At 45.2% G+C, this 19498-nt stretch overlaps 1 protein-coding gene and 1 long non-coding RNA gene across 2 annotated transcripts in view; one reads left to right on the top strand and one right to left on the bottom strand.

The window, feature by feature from the left end:
- LOC147598787 (uncharacterized) overlaps positions 1-13528 on the bottom strand; it is a 105498-nt gene extending 91970 nt beyond the window's left edge. Inside the window, exon 1 of the long non-coding RNA XR_015260189.1 lies at positions 13430-13528. This is a non-coding gene — a long non-coding RNA (uncharacterized LOC147598787). The remainder of the gene's footprint in view (positions 1-13429) is intronic.
- On the top strand, positions 13315-18963 carry KDM8 (lysine demethylase 8 (putative)). The gene is made up of 7 exons (XM_086759557.1): positions 13315-13829; positions 14020-14186; positions 15484-15616; positions 16207-16248; positions 17011-17160; positions 18544-18636; positions 18731-18963. The coding sequence occupies exons 1-7, from the start codon at positions 13323-13325 to the stop codon at positions 18893-18895; spliced, it is 1257 nt and encodes a 418-aa protein (XP_086615683.1). The 5' UTR covers positions 13315-13322; the 3' UTR covers positions 18896-18963.
- Positions 18964-19498: the final 535 nt, after the last annotated feature.

The following is a 19498-nucleotide window of genomic DNA, read 5'->3' as shown; positions in this document are numbered from 1 at the left end:
ACAGACGCTGGTGAACAGTGTTTCTTTATTTTTCACTCCAGAGGATTATTACTTATGTTGAACCCATTTGTCCCTAATAGAGATGTAAGATGTAGTTCTCTAGGAATTCAGATGTTATTTAAAGTTCTTTTCCAATATCCAATTTGCCTTTTATTTATTTAGGGAGCTATTTCAGCAGGAGCCTTGCTGTTGAGAGACACCATGACTTGTTTACAGTGCTGGTCCTGAAGGCAGCCAGGAGCTAGGGGAGTCAGGCAGGCGGCAACATTACAGATTAAAGAAGTAATTACAATGGAGACTACAACATTAAATAAAAGCAAAATAGCAAAGACAAGGGAAGAAAAGGAAACTTAAGTTGGGAAAAATACACTGGTGCTTAGGATGCTCACAGTGCAGGGACTGGAGTGTGCCCCTGAGTGAGCACTTCCCAGCCAGACGTCACCTCACGTCAGAGTAGTTTTCTCTGTGTGTTGTGACTGTGTGTGTGGCTGCTAGCCAGGCTGGCGTGCCACTTTTCCAGAGGCCATCAGCCAGGCCTGCAATGACAGGAAGGCCACTGTTAGCAGAAGGGCTTGTCTGGCTGCTGCGGAGCACGGGGCTGATAGCTCCCAGCAAGAGACACGTGAAGTCCTGACTCTGACCCACTGCTCTGCCACAGACACTGTGCAGCCCTGGGCAAGCCTCTTCACTTCTGACACAGGTGCTGGGTGACATCCCTCTTCGCACTGTCTCACAAGAAAGTGATATACTTCTGACCATCAGGAGCTGCTCTGAGCCTGCCCGATGGGAGAAGGCGGACTGAACAAAATCTTGCAGCCAGGCATTCCCAGGCCCTCTCGCAATACAGCTCGCAGACGGACACACAGCACAGAAAGAGGCCAAACTTGGTCAGGTACCAGGGGCTGAATAGCCTCATTCGCATGGAACTTTCCTGGGAATAAGGCTCCTCGTACGGAGAACTAGCTAGTGCCTGTGCACAGCACCACACCGCCAACCAGACACTGCCTCTGCAGCACTCACTTGGCAGCACCAAAAACCTGCATTTTCCTTAACTGCAGGGGCTTCTGAATGAGCATTAAGAGGGTACAGCCATGCCCCAAACACAAAGTAGCTGCTAATTATTCCTGCTGTTGTTAGTTTTCTTTGGTCTCACTCTCTGATCATTTAATAGGAAGTAGATTATGCAATAATTGAATGTTGGAACCAGCAACCCCCCCGCCCCTCCCCACAGCAGGGGATACATATTATTTACCCATAAAAAAATATTCCAAGGGTTATTACCATGTAAATTGTGATTAATTAAAGTCACAGATTTATTTTTGAGGCATGTAAATGGGTGGATTCCTGCAGAGGAAAAGCTGGGGAGCTGGCTCCATCCTGACAGCAACACAGCCATGGAATGAGAAGCCTTGAACTTACTCCCATGACTCTTGTGCTATAGTGAGACACGAAGCGTGCAAAGGAATGGGAATGGTGGAGACTGGAGTCAGTGACTGCTTAACCCATTCAAAATTTCCATCTAGAAAGGCCATAACATCCTGATCATCTGGGTTCCTCCGTGCTAGCAGGCTGCTATCCCCTTGCACAGCAAGAACACTCGCCAAAGAGCATAGACTTAGATCACCATCCATTGCAGGGAAGCCTCCATAAACATTCCCTGTCTCACAGAAAACTCAGAATGGATCCTAGATGCTGACTGAACCTCTTCTTCCCTTTTCTTCCTCCACCCCAATCACCAGATCAGGGCCTCGCCTACCTATCTCCAGTGGAATCTGACATCCACACAACAAACCAACCGCTTGTCTCCTGTCTTTACATCTGACTTCCACTGCTGGCAATAGAACTTCCACTGCAAGAACCAAACACATGGCAGCCTACGGCTGCAGTTATTTCTGACAAGCCAGAGGCATATTTTAAAGGTAAATAACAGTAAACAATATTGGCCCTAAGTGTAAACCTACGTCATATGCAATTTCTTACCTAAAATGTGACAAATTTAGGATAACATAGACATGTAAGAGTGGCCACAGGAGCTCAAACCTTAAGTCCATTCAGCCTAATATCATCTTGAGAAGAACAGTAAGAATGAGAAAAGCCTGTAGCAGCATATCCGCAGCCCCTAGTGATATGCAGTTTGGAAACTTTCTGAGTCAGAGTGGGATGGGTGTTTGGTATGTAATATTCACAGATGGACTTTTCTTCCACAATTTTATGCTTTCATTTTTTGAAACTTTTAGCACCTACAACATCCCGGCGTAAGGAATTCCACAGCTCCAGTATGCACAGTGTGAATAAATATCTCCCTTTTTTTTTTTTTTGCTTTGACATCTGTGTTGTCATGTCCTTCCCTCCACTCCCAGCTTCTCCATGAACAGTGGCAGTGAACAATCATTCCTTCCTCATCCTTCCTATTCCACATGATTTTATACACATATATTCCATTAATCGTCTCTTTTCCAAGGCAAAGCTCTCCTTAGAAAGAAGCCATTCCAGATCCCCGATCCCTTTTGTCTCTCTTGTCTAATGTTTTCTAGCTCAATTCCTTGCTTTCAGAAACGAGGGAATAGCACTGCACAGACTATTCAAGGTGTGCAACACCAGCAATTTAGGCAAGGACATAATCCTGTTACCCGTTTTGCTCCTTCTCTAACAACTCCTAACATGTTATTTACTTTTATCACTGAGTGCTATGCCAGTATTTCCATGTAAGTATTTATTACAATTATTGGTCTCATTCATGACTTAACAATGACCTCTGTACCCATCACTGTATACACAAAATTAGGATTGTTCATCCTTCTGTTCATCACTTTCTATTTCTCTACACTGAACTACATCAGGTCAGTCACTCACTATATAGGAGAGTTTCCACAGCACTCTGCAGTGAACTATTTTTACTACCTTGAATAGCTGAGAATTGTCAGTAAACACACGGTCATTCTTCATCCTTTTCTCCAGACCATGTATAAGTATGTCGAACAGCTGAAGCACGGATTCCTCTGGTGACCTCCTTTCACTGTGAAAACTAGCCATTTGCTTCTATATGCTTTGTAAGTTATGTGTCCATCTGGGGACCTGTCCTCTCATCCCATAGCTGCTTGCAGTATTTAGAAGTCTCTCTCAAGGGACCTTGTGAATTCTTTTTGGAAACCCAAGCGGAATATATAAATCCAATTCTGTCCCACAGCACGCTTGCTGCCTCCTCCAGGGAACTCCAAAAGATTTGTGAGACATGCCTTTCTGTACAGGAGTCCTACGTCTTCAGCATGTCACATTTACTCACGTGCCACTGACTTCATCCATTCCTAAAAGAACAAGATACTGATTCCTTCCCCACCTCATGCTGTCTCCACGTTTTCTCTGATCAAGTTACAATGACTGGTGCACAGGGAGTTTTCCTAAGTGCTAGCATTGACATACCCTGGGAATATTCAGCCAAATGTTCCCATGAAATCCTGCCTGAAGCTGCGCTGAGCAGCACAGGACAGCTGGAAGAGGTGCGCCAACTCCTTTCTGCAGAGGTGTGTATCAGAAAGGTTAAAAGTGGTGCAGTGACGGGAAGGTGAGCCCTCTCATCCCATTTGCATGATGATGCTCCTTCTCTGGGGGCACAGGAAAGCTCCCTGGCTCTAGGGTGCTGGTCCGCAAGTCTGCTGCTGGCAGAGGGCTGTTCATCTGTGTCCACTCACAGCTCTTAACATCCCCTGCCACAGGACTCCTAAAACCAGCCCAAAACCAAGGGGTTCAGTTCCCCAACCAGAACAGCAGCACAGGTGCAGCAGACACCAGACTGCAATAGTATGTGTACCTTGGGCGCCGTTTGTGACAGATGAGCAAGTGCATTTAACAACTGAAACAGACTTTATAGGCAATAATGGATACAGTTAAAGTGTAACCTGGTATTTGGATTATCGAAGGCAGAGTCTATCAATTTTTGGTTTTGTATTAAAGTTGTTTTTTCCATCTGTTGAAAGTAGCTGTTTGAGATTTCACAGGGCATTACACTTTATGTGTCTCATTTGCTGCACCCAAAGGAATTTCATTCTGTTACATTAAAAATACCTTGGGATGCTGGCTGAGCTTTTAACTTTCCAGAACACGCTGTTCCACGTCTGTTTCCATACCAGCAGTTACCTTCTTTGGATGTCTAATTTAAACATACATACATCTATGTATATAATACAATCCACATGTCATATTGCCTTTATCAGAATGAGGATTCTGCCTCTATCCCTTTGTGCCAAATCTGGTCACCAGCCCAGCTTCTACCACACTTGTCTGGAAGGGATACACCTGATCTCTGAAGCACAGTTCAGATCTGTATCAGTGCTTTTGCTTTCCTGTGCACTATACCGGTGGAGAAAAGGGAAACTACATCAAAGTTCATTTTGCGGCAGATGTCATACAGATGCGTACTGCACACACAGATACATGTGTGCATGCTTTCAATCTCATGCTAATCTTACTTTGTTCTTTTAAGGTAAAGTACAGGTCATTCTAGCTGAGTGCTACCATGCCTATGCAGGACTATCTCTTAGTAGAGGATCAACTCAATCATATTACCATGGCCACCATCCGTAAGAAGCGCCACTATAAAACCCACTTCCAAATGCATCATCCATCCTTCCTTTAAATCCACAGCAACCAAACACCAGCAGTTTTGCCTCGGTCATAAGCCTGGTCTCCCATTTGTCCCAGGCTCTCCATGCCTCTAGCTCCCCGCAGGCTTGCCCTTCCTGTTGTTGTCACTGTATTGCATTGGCTCAGACCTTGCTGCCATTAGATCCTCATTCTGAAGGATCTTGCTATAAGTAAATTTGTGGAAGGCTGAATATACTGCTGAATCTAAGCTTCCTACCCAGTCTTCCCCAGCTGCATTAATGCTTCACAAAGCTGTTAATGGGAACTGATGGTCACGCTTGGTAGGTGACGCGAATCTGCTGTGGAACACACACTGGAAGAAGCAGAGAAGGGCTAGGTCCTGTAGTTGTGCAATCTGGTGGACTACCTTTTCAGAGCAGCACTATAGTCCAGAGCTTCCAAACACAAGCTGTGTGTAAAGCATAGCTAGGTGACTCATTGTGAAACGTAGCCCACTCCCACGATGATGCATATTCCTTTCCTTTTAAAATCATTATGGAAAGAATTTCCAGGGCAGAGGAAGTTGCACAGCGTTTTCATGGATTGTTACAACATGATGGGATCCAGAGTGCAGTGACCCAGAAAGCTGTCTTCCCCAAGAGCTCCAGACTGCTTGAACTTGAGAATTGCTCACAAATAAATGGAGGATGCGCCTTCTCAAAATGTAGACAAAAATATGCCCTGAACTTTTCTATTAATTACCTCACCATGGCAAGTAGCTGCTCATTTCCAGAGCACAGTGGGTGCATGACCTGACTTTGCAGGATGCCAAGCACTCCCGCCCTGGCCAGGCTCTCTGTACGCTCTGTGTACCACGGCACCGTAGCCCTGGCCAGGCTCTCTATACGCTCTGTGTACCACGGCACCGTAGCCCTGGCCAGGCTCTCTGTACGCTCTGTGTACCACGGCACCGTAGCCCTGGCCAGGCTCTCTGTACGCTCTGTGTACCACGGCACCGTAGCCCTGGCCAGGCTCTCTACGCTCTGTGTACCACAGCACTGTACAAGGCGTGTATGCAGCTACTCAAGAAGAGTCAAATTGCCACTCTCTGTCAAGTACATCTTGGAACTAGTCAGGAGGAGGCAGCAGAGCATCAGAGGCTCCTGCCACTGCAGCAAGTGTCCATCTACAGTCTGGAGAAACAAAAAATCCTGGCCAGTCTGAGAAGAGTGACAGAAAACAATGCTCAGAGGCAGCCCCTGATTCCTGCTGGGCACACACAGAGCCACAACAAAGTGGAGCTTCAGTTTTTCAAGCAGTGACCCCAAGCTATATACAATACAAAGAGATGCCGGGCATCACAGGCAAAACTGGGAAGTCTGAGCTTGATGTGTTTCTCTCCTGCACTTTCTCACAACCTCCAATATTATTATAGTGACACACAACACCAGAGAATATAATTGCTGTAGTGATTACTTACAGCCATTACGTTTAGCTTTAAAATGCTCCTTTCAAATTGAACAATGTTTTTTCAAAGTCAACAGCTGGTTCACAGCTTGAAAGCAACAGTTAAGATAAATTAAATAAAAAGGGTAATAAAATCACAGACGAAATTTAATTTCTGAAGCACATGCAAACTCCAGCAAAGACTTTAAAATATCTTTTAAAAACATCCACAGATACAACCAACAATTATACTGTGCTCATTAATAAGAATGTGATGTATGAACACAACTGTGTACACTTCTAAATATACTTAGAGGAAAAAACAAATTAATGCAGCAGTTATAGCCCTAGTCTGGGGGCTAAATCACATAAAGGTTTCAAATGAGATTTGTACATCTTGGGAGGAAGAAAAAAATGGGGTTTTTTATATATCTCTCTATATATAAAATTCCTCTTAAGGTACATATATATATATATACATAAAGTGTAGTTAATGAAAATGACCTGTCCCCATCCTTAGCATAAAAAGGTGATCTGGTGTGTGCTCCAGATCAGTACGATGCCAGGAGCCTTTATCAGCTCTTGAAACGTACTACTGGAACAACAGGCAAGACTTACATTTCTAGAGTGTACAATTTCATTTAAATGCCAAGAGACTTCTCTGGCCTAATCTTCTGTTTGCCTTCGGGAGAACACTATTCACAATTCAAATGGCCTCTGCTTGGCTAGTCATGAAGCGCCAAAGCGACGCATCCATTTGGATGAGGCAGAGAAACGTAAAGGAAAAAAGCCGTCCACCTACAGCACTGTTCCAAACAGGCCAACTAGCGAGCAAGCTGTCTCTTTGCCTCCATCCTTTATATTGTTGATCAGCTGTTCAGCATTTTACATCCTATCGCACTTGATACACATCATTTTCCTTCCTTCCTCATTGTTTGTCCCTTGCAAGCAGCAATCGGGACTATGACAGAAAAAATACATTAGCTAGCCACTTGCTCTAGAAATCACTTGGACTACCTGTGTAGTAAAAATGGCACTAAGTACACATCCAGAAGAATGAGATGAATATGTAAAAGGGGATGTACCTCATTACCGTGAAGGAGAGGCATCTCTGCGAAGGTGGATTACACCAAATATTACACTTGGTGCGCAAGCAAGATTTTGGCAGACACTCAGGATGTGTTGGCATATATTCACAGCACGTGATTCTCCTCACCTACATTTATCTGCCGAAAAGGCAAGAAGGTCATCCAAGCTAGTCTTTTAGCTTCCTTCTGTAGCCTGAGGAGAGAAACAGACACCCACAGAGAGCAATTTATTCCACTTGCTTGCCTACCCTCAATACCCCATCTCAGGCTGGGATGGATCCCTCTCTCAAAAGACATCTCTCTCAAACCACTCAAGAGAGCCCAGAGGATCAGCTTAGGCTGGATACCTAGTGGAACCTGGTCCAGTCTGAAATTAAATCTCCTACCTAGGGTCCAGCTGAGACAACAGAAAGAGTACTTACTGCCATAAAGATTTTTTTAAAGATTTGCTGTTTCTTTTAATGTTGAAGAGCTGTCTGAACATGTTTGCAAATATGAAGGAGATTCAAGTCGATACAAGAAAAAAAAAGAAAAAAACCAAAATTTTAAAAATAGTCTAACTTACGTAATTTCCATCCAGCAAAGGTAACTAAGGCTACATATGTAAGCAATACTAATACTGACTATGTCTCAGTTGCATCTCAGCACTGACACATATGTCCCAGATGGATGTTACATAATGTTTTTGGAAAAATAAGCATTTTCCCGTGATTTTTGAAAGCAGAACTGAGTGCACTGTTATAGCCTGCTCCAGAAAGAACACTGCATGTCCTACACACTGCACTGAAACACATTCCAAAGTGCCATGCAAAATGTCACCTTATCTCACTTAAAGTTATTCCATCTAGTAATATCAGAGAAATTATGACAATATGTTGTTCTACATGGAAGTACATGACAGCACTGTTTGTGAGACCTGGCAGCTGCCATTCTCGGCAGAGCAGATGGCAGTGATAAAAACACAATGCAGGGAACAGGCTGATAAAGACATAGCCGTCATTACACTCAGCTCCAAGATACCATCACAATGCGTGGCTGTGTCACTCTTGAGCAGGAAGACCTTGCTTATCTGAGGAGAAAAATTCTTGTATAACAATTAATTCTGTATATATTATTAATCAGAATCATTCATCTCCTGTCCACAGGAGCAGAAAAAGCAGCCAGCAAAGACATCCAAAGTCTTTAAAGTCTTACATGTTCATACTTTTTTTTCTTGCAGAGGGAGAGACAACCATTCATCCCCTGTAATGGAAAATCAGAGTCAGCCAGGATAACAAACATCCTCATGGCAATCATCAATTTACACTCCCACCTAAGGACCAGAGAGCATGTTACCTCACATTTTAACTTTTTTTTTTACCTTTTATTTGTGGAGGGAGTGGCGGGAGCTGTTAAATGACTATAGTGGAAGGTACCAGCCAGCCACTCCTGGACACAGAAATAGTCTACTGACCCTAAAACACACATGGCAGAGCAGCAGCACCAGCCTTCCCTCCCCTGCAGCCCTGCTCCAGGCAGAGAGCCATTGCTTACACTGCTGATACACACCTTCTCTGCCGCAATGGACAGTAAAGGCCTACATCATCCAGGCCAACCATGAGAGCATCTTCCTGATGCAGATGGCTGGAGGGGAACTGACTGCCATAATCTCATGAAAGCATCACAGTCATAAGCAGCAGTCACCACCAGCATGGAGCCAGTAACCCTGAGGCGGCAGAGCTTCAGGTGCCCTCAGCAGCACAGCAGCTGGATGTCAGTCCTGTAAGGAGACCGTCAGGCACCAACATCAAACTAAACGGCTTTCTCTCACTTTGCAGAATGAAGAATCTGCAGATGCCAGTCCAGCTTAGATCAACCACTGGAAATACGGATCCAGACAACAAGGATGCCAAGCGATACTCATAGCCTGTTAACTCCATTAAGACACTTGGTTATTCTAAGGCTCTTGTTTTAAATGGGCAAACTAATAAAATCAACTAGAATTTTAATTTCGAGCTGAAAACCTGTTAGCTTTTGTAACAGAGAATCTAAACCTGGGGCATGAACGTAAAATGCATATATAATGTTTACTTTAATATATGACCTCCAACCATGATACTTTTTAAATGCTCATTCCTTCCTTGCTCATTAAGTAGTCAGAGTAACTAACTTTGCAGTACACATGTCCTAGTTTTGAAATGTCTGTAAACTAAACAAAAGTGTTGTTAGCACTATGTACATTCTTGCAAGGCATTAGCAGAGACCACTTGTATTTTCCAAGATAAACAAAAATTAATCTCTGACAACACAATAATTAATGATAGGCAATGTAAGACTAATGTACTGGTAATTAACATTATAAAATACAACATGGCTGATACACAACCAACAGATACAGCTAAACGCATATATAATTGAAATAGTTAAGAATAGAGATTAGCAGGTTTTAAATCTTTGTATAGTCAGAGAAAGAGCTGCTTTACTAGGAAAACAGTGCTCATGTCTGTCACTCATTTTACTTCCACTAGAACAAAAGACAGTAAGTCTCCCAATAACCTGTTATGATATTCTACTTGGAATTCTTACACATGATTGGCTATACTATTCCATTTAAATCTTGTGTGCTTTACTCTACAAGCATATATTAAATCCTGATACAATTTCAAAAATTTGAGTCAGTTTAGGAAGCAAATAAGTAAAAAAATGGCATCTAACTAGTTCGTTTTATGTAACTGTATACAAGCCTAATAACAACAGCAGAGATGACAAGAGCTGGAACCCCAAAAGACGGTTATGAAATATGAATTATCGGAAGATGTTATACAGCTGCCCCATCTCACTCCTGCAGCACTCACAACTTGGCACTTCCCACGGAAGGGGGCAACTCCGATCTTAAATGCAACTGCCTGTACTAATACACAAAGGGAATGAATCCCATGATGGACTGAGGAGCGGAGAAGTTAATTTATAGCAGAACCCCGACAGCCTCTAACTCCAATTCACAGCTGCAATTATTATTCAACATAAAAATACCTGGTTGTTAAAAACATGGCTGCAGACATCGGCAAGGTCCACCTCACTGCTCATGTCCTGAACTGGATAGGCTTCATCTTGCAGGTTATTTTTGAACTTTTACGCTTTCCACTTGCAAAGGCATAATGAAATTCTGGATCTCTGCTCATCTGACATGACTACAGAGTCCTTTTCTTTAACAGCCTACTACAGCTACAGCTAGGCCCTCTCTCCTTTGTACAAATAATTGGCCAAATACCATTTAGAGGCCAATGTGTTTTCAGGTCCCACCTTTACATACCACAGAGACACAACTTACAACAGCCAAATAGCAAGCTAGAGTGTAAGCTTAATAAGATGTATATAACATTAATATTTCTGAAGATATAGGATTTATAAAATATTGTGACAGCCATCAAAATGTTATAAAATGTTATGAAAGTTTCAATGTAACTTCCACAGTTCCACCTTGGTTTATCTTCTTCTTTACAAAATGGGAAGGAGATATATCAAGAATATAAATTTTCCATTTGTTGTCATAAACTTGTTTGTATTTAAGAGGAACTGCAGTAATTCTGATGAGCACAATGTAAACTCCAGCTTAGGAAACCATCACTGCCGCAAGGCACAGTGGAAGGAAACTCTAATTCCCAGGACAGGCTTCCCCCATCCAGCTGCAACAGTCGCTTCAGGACGGGTCTCACCAACTGTCAGGGTAAGGGCAGAAGTCCCACAGAAAGCTTCCGATGGCTCTTTCGCAAAGCACAGGTAACGAGAAAACAGACCACCTCCCTTGGTAATTCCAGAGCACCAGGCTGCCAAAAGGGCCATGGAGCTCCTGAGCAGCTGAGTGGCAGCCTGAAGTCCTGAGGAGGTGGAAAATCTTTGGTGCTGCTGTTGCGCTCCTGCAGTGATTGTCCAAGAAATTACTCAGTCTAAGAACACACCTCATAAGAGCACCAGAAAGGACCTGAGTCACAGCGCACCTGGGATTTGAGACAAGGTGGTCCAACAGCAGAGTGTCCTCGCACTCAGATCCCTTTTTGCCCATTCTGCCAATATACCGGAGAGGCGACAGGCAGAAGCCACCAGAGAGAGCAGCCGTGCTTGCACACCATTGCTCACACTGGCCAAGCACCACAGAAGTGCTGGAATCAGCCCCGGGATGCTCTCCGGATTGCTATGTGTGACGCAGTGGTGGAGAGGGTTTCATCTTTAATAAAAACTCCAGACAAAGTCAACCCATCTGACGCTATTTGCCCATCAGCAGTGCAAGTAATTTACAGGTCCCTACATGTGTTTATATATTTGGGGCATCTGTTTAGTTTTTATTACTCCTGGCCTTGGCTCCCACACTCCTTCACAGATCAAATAACTGCTTTCCCTATCTGCTAATTCCAACAGCTGGTTATTACTCACCAGACTCCTGCCATACTCGCCTGGGGAAGAATCATAAATAAATGTGTACAAGCAAGCAGATGCTGTCATTTTAAAAATTGATCCACCTAGTAAAAATGTCCTGCTTAGGACTCAAGTGGTGAATCACTGTGCATGTGTCTTGATGCCATTTTAATAAAATCCAAAAACAATTGCAGGACTTTGTTAATTAATTCAAATTAGTAAATGAGGAAAGAGTGTTATAAAAGAGACTATTACTACAAATAAACAATTAAACTCTGAACAGGCCGAACACCTGCTCTTTCCAGTGAAGACAGGCAAGATAAGACACTGAGCAGGTTTTTTTTAGATGTAACTAATCACTTTTCCACCAGTAGTAGACAAGGTAACATCAAGTAACCGTGGGTCCTGGAATCTATGACTGTAAACAAAAGAGAAAAATACAGATGGTTTATCAGACTTTATTATCTCTCTTAATTGTGTGCCTGTTTCTTTGGGGTTTTTTAAACAGGTAATTTCTTTCTGAATGTCAGCGCTAGGAGAAAGTGAGCTCCCTGGAGCATATTTTAAAAAAACACAGAGTATAAAAGAGAACTAAAAATGCTTTGCAGACTATACTGCAGGAAGCAGCAGGGAAAAAAATCTTGTTACCAGCTTTTCCTCCTTGTTTTAAAAGGGAAATTGTTCTACAAGGTTAGGCAGTTTGGCTTCCACAATCTTTAAAAAGTTTACTTCTGATGGAACCAGCACAAGTTTCAGTGATGGTGGCATGAACCACCACAAGGGCATTGACTCAGAGCTGCATTCATCCCTGATGCTTCTAGGCTCCTCCTCCTTCTAGGACCTTGGTTTCTAATACACACTAGATGAACATTGATTAGAGTATCTCCTCGTCTTCCAGGAGTCATCTACTTGTTAATAGCTGTCCCACTTTTGGAACAGAGATTTCCAACGTGAAAACAACTATCTTCCTCATACCATCACTGTATGGTTAATACATAAACTACAGAGGGAAAACTACATTGGATTTATGCGTTTCCCTCTAATGCAAACAGCTGCATCAGTCACACAGTTACTGAATCCCGGTAGACTCACTGGTCAGGAGCCCAGGTTACACCATGTAGGCTGAGTTTTGGTGATATTACACTGCTGGTGGAGATCTGGGCTACAGTTGCACAGACCTCTTAACCCAGAAAAAAGACCAGCAAAAGGAATGGCTCCACTGATCACCTCCTTCTCTGCATCTGTAAAAGCACCCACAGCTACGTGATGAACCAGGTGATGAGACTGACCCGGGCCAAAACCAGCCGCAGAAAATGAGTGTTTTAATCTAGGAGAGCTTCCATTCTGGTTCGTCACGCGGCTGCACGAAGACCTGAGGCAGCACAAGGGCACAAACGCAAGACAGGACGGCCCGGCGTGAGCGGGCCTGCTCCCTCCCTCAGCGGCACCCTGCAGCACCGGCTCACGGCAGCCAAGAAACTCTCAACTATGAAAATGTGCTCCGAGAAATACCACGAAGAGCAGCGCAACAGAAAGCCGGCAGCTGCCACCACATCAGCCGCCGGCAGCAACCGCGGAGGCGCGGGCAAGAGGAGTGGTAGGGGCACCCGCAGCCCCGCCGGCCACCGGCGCCAGGGCCCATCCGCCGCGGGCCAGCCGCCGCCTCTTCCACAGCCGCTGGGGCGGAGTCGCCAGGCCACCGGTTCCGCTGGCGCGCAGGCGGCCCGGCGCAGGGCGGAGCTGCGGCCGGGAGCGGCCCCGCGCCGCCCCGCCTCGCCCTCCCCGCGGCCCGGCAGCCGGTGCAGGGCCCCTGCCATGGCGGCGCCGGGGGGCGCGGAGGGCGCGGCCGCCGGCCCCGCGGCGGGCGGCGCGCTCTGGGCGGAGGTACGGGCGCTGCTGCCCGGCGCCGAGGAGGAGCTGACCTTGGCGCTGAGCGGCGAGGTGGAGGACTGCATCCCGCCGCTGCTGCGGCGGGCCCGCGGACTGCTCTACGGCGCGGCGGGCCGGCCCTGCGCGGCGGCGGCGGCGGCCCTGCGGCGCCTGGGCGACGTCCTGCGCGACTACTCCTGGGAGAAGCTGAACGCGGGGCCGTGGCGGGAGGTCAGCAAGGCCTGGCGGCAGGTCTACGCCTACGGCTGCCTCTTCGGGGCGCTGGGCGAGGTCGCCGCCGCCCGCCCGCTGCCGCCCGCCGTCCGCCTGTGCGACATGGGGCTGCTCATGGGCGCCGCCGTGCTGGACAACGTGCTCGCGCGCCTCGTCCGCCTCCTGCAGGCCCACCTGCCGCGCGGGAAGCTGCGCGCGGCAGCCGCGGGCAGCGCCAAGGTACCGCCCGCCCGCGCGCGGAGCCGGCCTGGGCCCCGCGCCCCCCTCCCCTCGCTCCCGCGCCCCCAGCCCCGCCCCGCCCTTCCCGCCGCCGAGGTGCCCCCAGCCCCGCCCCGGGGTGCGCGGCGCGGCGTGGCGGGGCGCGGAGGCCTTGGCTGGCCGCTGGCGGAGCAGGACGTCTCTGTTCCAGAGGGCCCGGCTCGACGCGCCCGCGGTCCCCGTGGTGCGGCCGGAGGATGAGCTTCCACGCCTTCACCGCCCTTCGCTGGAGCATTTCAGAGACAACTACCTCATTCCGCAGAAGCCTGTAGTCTTGGAGGGGATTGTTGACCACTGGCCGTGCATGAAGAAGTGGAGGTGAGAAGTGAGTTTCTTCCCTGTCCTGGTGAGGGCGAGGGCTGTTTTCTCTGTCAGGTGTCTCGATACTCGGTGGCGCAGTAGAGCCCTTTGCAGAAGATGGGCGCCATCGGGAGCGACTTTTCGTGGCAGCACCATCCTGCTGCGATGTTGCTCTTGCTCTGTAGAAGTTGCTCCCTGGATGAGGGAAGCGCATGGAACCGTCCAGAGCGTTGCACGGTAGGTGCTCCGGGCCTGGCCACATGGCGCTGGAGGGCAGCCGGCAGCCCTGCTGCCCGGGGCTCTGGGCAAGCGCTGGCGCTGTGTATGGCTCAGCTGGAAACCAGCGACCAGCCTGCGCTGCTGACTGTTCCGGTGAGCTGCTCACATCGTAAGGAGGTCTGTGTCAGACGCAGATCAGTGATTTTTATGTCCCAGAACGTCCAGATGACTAGTGCGATGGAAAGTGAATTTCAGAGATGCGTGAGAAAGCGTGATCAGCTTTTTTGTTCACAAGTACAAGCACTGATGTTTGTTCAGTGTTGTGTTTGAGTGTTACTGCCATTCAGGAGTGAGTAATAATATTGTGCTGTTTGTGTAATGTAACCAGTAGAGCCAACATTTCCAATACTGAGAATCAAATGTTTGTGAGATAAAGCTCATGATTCCTTAGAAAAGCAGAAAAAACAGTTGCGCTCAGTTGGAGCGATAGCTTCAGATCCACAGCCAGGGGTAAAATTTGTATTAACTGAACACGCTTTTTGTTTCATAGTTCTTGTTTGAGGGAAGGTATTCCACTACTTAACTTCAGACACTTAAAAAGATTAACTTTTCAATTTAGTTAATACCATTGTCAATGAAGAGATGTATACGGCCCGTCAAAGTGATTCCTCTTACTTTAGCCAGGATGGATGTTACTGGCAGGTGTATACAGAATTTGGCACTGACAGAGTTGATCTAGCATTAATGATAAAAAGATGCAGTATTTATTTGGGAAACGTGGCAATAGACAGCAAAAAGATTAGCCATCGCTGGGCAAGAGAAACCAACAGCTTAAATCTCCTTAGCTCGTAAGGAAACAATAGTTAACCGAGGTAAACACAGTTTTGAAACGAAACAAGGCAGACAATTGTGGCATAATGTGTACACAGACTTCACTACTTATTTCCTTGCTGCTTGCATCCTTTTCTGCTACCTTTTGTCTCTGGTTGGTTGGTTTTAGAGACAATAAATTAGTGGTAGTAGAGTTGATTGTCTTACATTCAAAAATTAGTAAGAAGAGCAGTATAAAAGGGTAATGGAACTTTCTTTATTTCAGTGTGGACTATTTTTGTCAAGTCGCAGGGTGCCGCACAGTCCCTGTGGAGCTGGGTGCCCGATACACAGATGAGGAATGGTCTCAGGAGCTCATGACTGTCAGCGACTTCATCAACCAGTATATTGTGAATGAGGTCTGTTACTCTCGTTTCATCTCCAACCGTCGCAGTGTGTTACTGGTACAGAATTTCTGCTTAGAACAAACGTGTAGAGGTGATGTCAAGGGAAGGGGTATGCTATACGCACAACTCTGAATTAAAAGACGCAGCTGAGGATCTGGAGCCCTCATTTCGGTTTCCTAGTCTTCCGGCAGCACGGACCATGTGCCATTGCAGAGTGGTCTGTGGGGCCACCTGGAGTAGAATATCGCGGTACTTACGGGGGTGAAGGTGAACCCTGTGCACCAGCAGGGTCTGCCTGTAAAGATGCAGAGTGTTGTCACAGGGTTCACAACAGAACAGTCGAGAGTCTGTAGGACTATAGCTAGGCTTCTTCCAGGAACTCGAGCTAGATAATTTGTTGATTATGAGGATAAATTTACACTCTTAGCTGTAAGTTACTATTTCAGAAGACCAGTTATACTAATCTACTGTTGAAACAATTCTGGTAGTCTGAAATAGGACATTGGAAATGGATGTTAACTATAAGTACACCAGCTGAGAAGTCTTACCCTTACGCTATGTTTTTTTTTGTTTTTTTTTTTCTTTCTCTGCTGTAATTTCAGAACAGTGTAGGATACCTTGCCCAGCACCAGCTTTTTGATCAGGTAAAACCGAGTGACTTGTTATCTTTCTGCAGTCAGATATTCCCTTTGTAAGATGTCTCTGAGGATGTAAACTTTGCTAGATGGAAGGGTATACGGAGAATTCACAGTATTTCATAAGCTTCTCTTCCCCCAGTTTGAAGGAAGAGAGGGAGGGGTTTGTTCCATTTGACTGAAAGGTATGGAAACAAAACCCTTTCAGGGGCAAAGACATTCAATCTTAGTGAAGTTTCATTGCAATGTAGCACATACTTACACAGATGTCATGTGGAAAGCAGCATTTCCCCAAAGAATATGAAAGTCACGGAGGAGACTTGGACAGGAAAGAGTCTTCAGTGGTGGTACGTTCACTGTATTCTGAAATGCCATTCCAGCTAACCAGAGATTAGGTTGGTGGGAGATGTGAAAAGGAATCTCATGGAGACACAAGCTTAGTGTGTAAAAGATCAGCTGCTTCTTTTCCATGAACAGCAAACCTACTTACTCTTGTGGGTTCTCTGGTTTCTGCTAAAGCAAAGGGAAGAATGAGAAAGCCCTTTCTTTCTCCCACCTCTCCTTCCAACAGAATCTGCTTGCTAGGACAGAAAGTGTGAGGACATTTCCTGCAGATTCCCAGCAGTTCAGCTACTGCTCTCCTGCCTTTGCTGGACAAGCAGGTCGTTTGTTTTCATTGTGCCAAGCCTTGTTCCTCTGTTCTATGAATTACATACCTTTGGCAGGTCAACACATACCCCTTTTAATGTTTTTTTTTTCTTATGGGAGTAGATTCCAGAATTGAAAGAGGATATCGGTATTCCTGACTACTGCTGTCTCGGGGAAGGGGAAGAAGATGACATCACCATTAATGCTTGGTTTGGTCCAGAAGGCACCGTCTCACCTCTTCATCAGGATCCTCAGCAAAATTTTTTAGCCCAGGTCTGTACTCTGCTATTCTCTACACGTGCCATTAATGCTATAGTTAGAAAAAATGCCTATGGTGTGTAAGTGTTAGAGACAAGGGTAGCAGACAATGTGATGAACAATTGAAGGACAAAGAATATTCTTTTGCTCTTTCGTTGCATTTTGTCACTACTGCAACTTAACGCTCGATGTAATCTTGTAGGCCACGAGTGCTGCTCGTTGAAGTAGACCAGTACTTACCCTCATTTTACAGATGAGTAATGGAAATCACAAAAAGCAGCTTTTCCAAGGTCACACAAGGAATCTGTGACAAATTTGGGAAGAACCTGGATCCTGTCATAGTATACCAAGGAACTGCCTTTTCTGAAACAGCAAGATTCTGGGGTAGACCTAAGTGCATATTTTAATCCACATCAGGTTACCCCATAAAGTATCTCCTCGTGCATATATTTAGAGTCAGATGAAGAAATATTTGCAGTGTGACCTCATTGCTGCTAAGTGAGTTGCTATGGTAGGGTTCTTGATGACAACTTTTAGTGCAGAATAACACGGTGAAATACTGAAACCCTTTGTGGTGAGCACTACACAAGATTTCATGAAATCCTGTTACGTTATGTGGAGGATAGAGGAAAAGCAGCTTGGTTAGGAACAGTTTGGTACGTAATGCCAGTCCAGGGTACTGTGGTTAGTCGAGAATACTTGCTTACTTTTGATGTGATAGTTGCAAGCAAATATGATCATGCCTGGCCCTTGAAGAAATCTTGAATCCGGGCACAAACAGCTTGAGTATTCACCCTGTGCCTTCTGTGGGCATTCCACTGGTATCCGTGCAGGATCAGTCTTGCCTCTTGTTTATTCTGCCACTTTTTTTCGGCACTGGCGACTTGCAGTTCAGTGTAGTGTTCAGGTCAGTCAGTCCACTTACCTTATGAATTTCAGTCTTTCAGTTAGGCCCTCAGTGAGATCCCTAATTTAATGACAGAGAAAATAAGAGCTAAAGCAGCGTATGGAAGCTTAGCAGTTACTCTGCCTGCTGATGTGGACTACGCTGAAGACGCAACCTCCTTATTCTCAGTTCTTCTTCTAATTACTTTCTAAGCTATGTAGAGACCACATAACATTGTATAAATTGGGTGCCTTAAGCTTTGAAGTAATTTGGTTAAAGGCATTTCCTGGGATTTCAAATTCTTATCTGCTCCAAGGGAACAGGTAATTGAATTCCACTAGTCTGATTTGTTTTAATTTTTTTATTATAGCAGTGTCTGTTTAGTACTAATAAAGATAATGGTGTTTCTTGTAATTGGGTACATTTTATTGTTCAGTGCCAGCTATGGCCCACAATTCCCAGTAATGTGCAGGTTAATGACAGATGGAAAACATTTACTGTAATATATACAGGTATTTGGAAGAAAGTATATCCGTCTATATTCACCACAAGATTCAGAAAACCTGTACCCGCATGAAAGCCAGATTCTTCACAACACCAGTCAGGTAAATAGTCGCCTGAAATTTACCAGTAATGCTACTTTATCAAGTCTTATTTGAGTAAAGACATTCTGCTGATGATTGTTTTGGTTTTTTATAGGTTGATGTGGAAGATCCTGACTTAGTCAAGTTTCCCAGTTTTGGGAAGGCTGCCTTTCAGTCCTGTATTCTGATGCCTGGAGAGGTTCTGTTTATTCCAGTTAAATATTGGCACTATGTACGATCACTTGATATCAGCTTCTCTGTCAGTTTCTGGTGGTCATAGCTCTGAAGCACGCATAAAGTCTGTTAGCATTGTAACAGCCATTAAAAATCAGGAAAAGTAGCATCTGGTATCTTCTCACAAGGTAATTCTTTTTAACCATGAGAATGCTCTTCTCTATCCAGAGGTTAGAGGTGGATTAAAAAAGCAAAACAAAACAAAAAACAACAAACTCTTACTTCAGCATGGTGAAAGAATCTGGATGGGTAAATGCAAAGAAGATGCCACAGTCACTTTATTTTTGTGGATGTTTCAAATATGAATTCCTCATAAAGAGCATCTGTTAGGTCATCATCCTGTATGTGCGCGTACATCTGAAACAGCTCTATATATGGGCACTGCCAGGACTCTGCTCCAAACTGTGTTTGGAACATTAGGTTAGTGTTATCTCCTGCTTGGATTTAATAACAGTAGAAATTGGAGTTACATAAACAGTTAGGGATGGCGCTACCCAAAAGTTCAATATGGTAAAAAAAAAAAAAAAAAAAAAGCTAACATTAACCAAGATATGAGCTTCCTCTATGGAAAAAGTTATGAGTGTTAAGGCCTAGGAATGTAATTAATTGTAGTTAGTCCATAGTTTAAATGCAGTTAAATAAACTGAAG

Source organism: Chlamydotis macqueenii, chromosome 15 (genome assembly GCF_036417535.1).
Source record: "Chlamydotis macqueenii isolate bChlMac1 chromosome 15, bChlMac1.mat, whole genome shotgun sequence".
Taxonomy (NCBI): Eukaryota; Metazoa; Chordata; class Aves; order Otidiformes; family Otididae; genus Chlamydotis; species Chlamydotis macqueenii.
This window is presented reverse-complemented; position numbering and strand designations above follow the sequence as displayed.

Bases quoted from the DNA above. Each gene is read 5' to 3' on its own strand.
- KDM8 (XM_086759557.1), top strand. From the start codon at position 13,323: ATGGCGGCGCCGGGGGGCGCGGAGGGCGCGGCCGCCGGCCCCGCGGCG. The intron at 13,830-14,019 runs GTACCGCCCGCC...TCTCTGTTCCAG, and splicing joins CAGCCGCGGGCAGCGCCAAG to AGGGCCCGGCTCGACGCGCC. The intron at 15,617-16,206 runs GTCTGTTACTCT...CTGTAATTTCAG, and splicing joins ACCAGTATATTGTGAATGAG to AACAGTGTAGGATACCTTGC.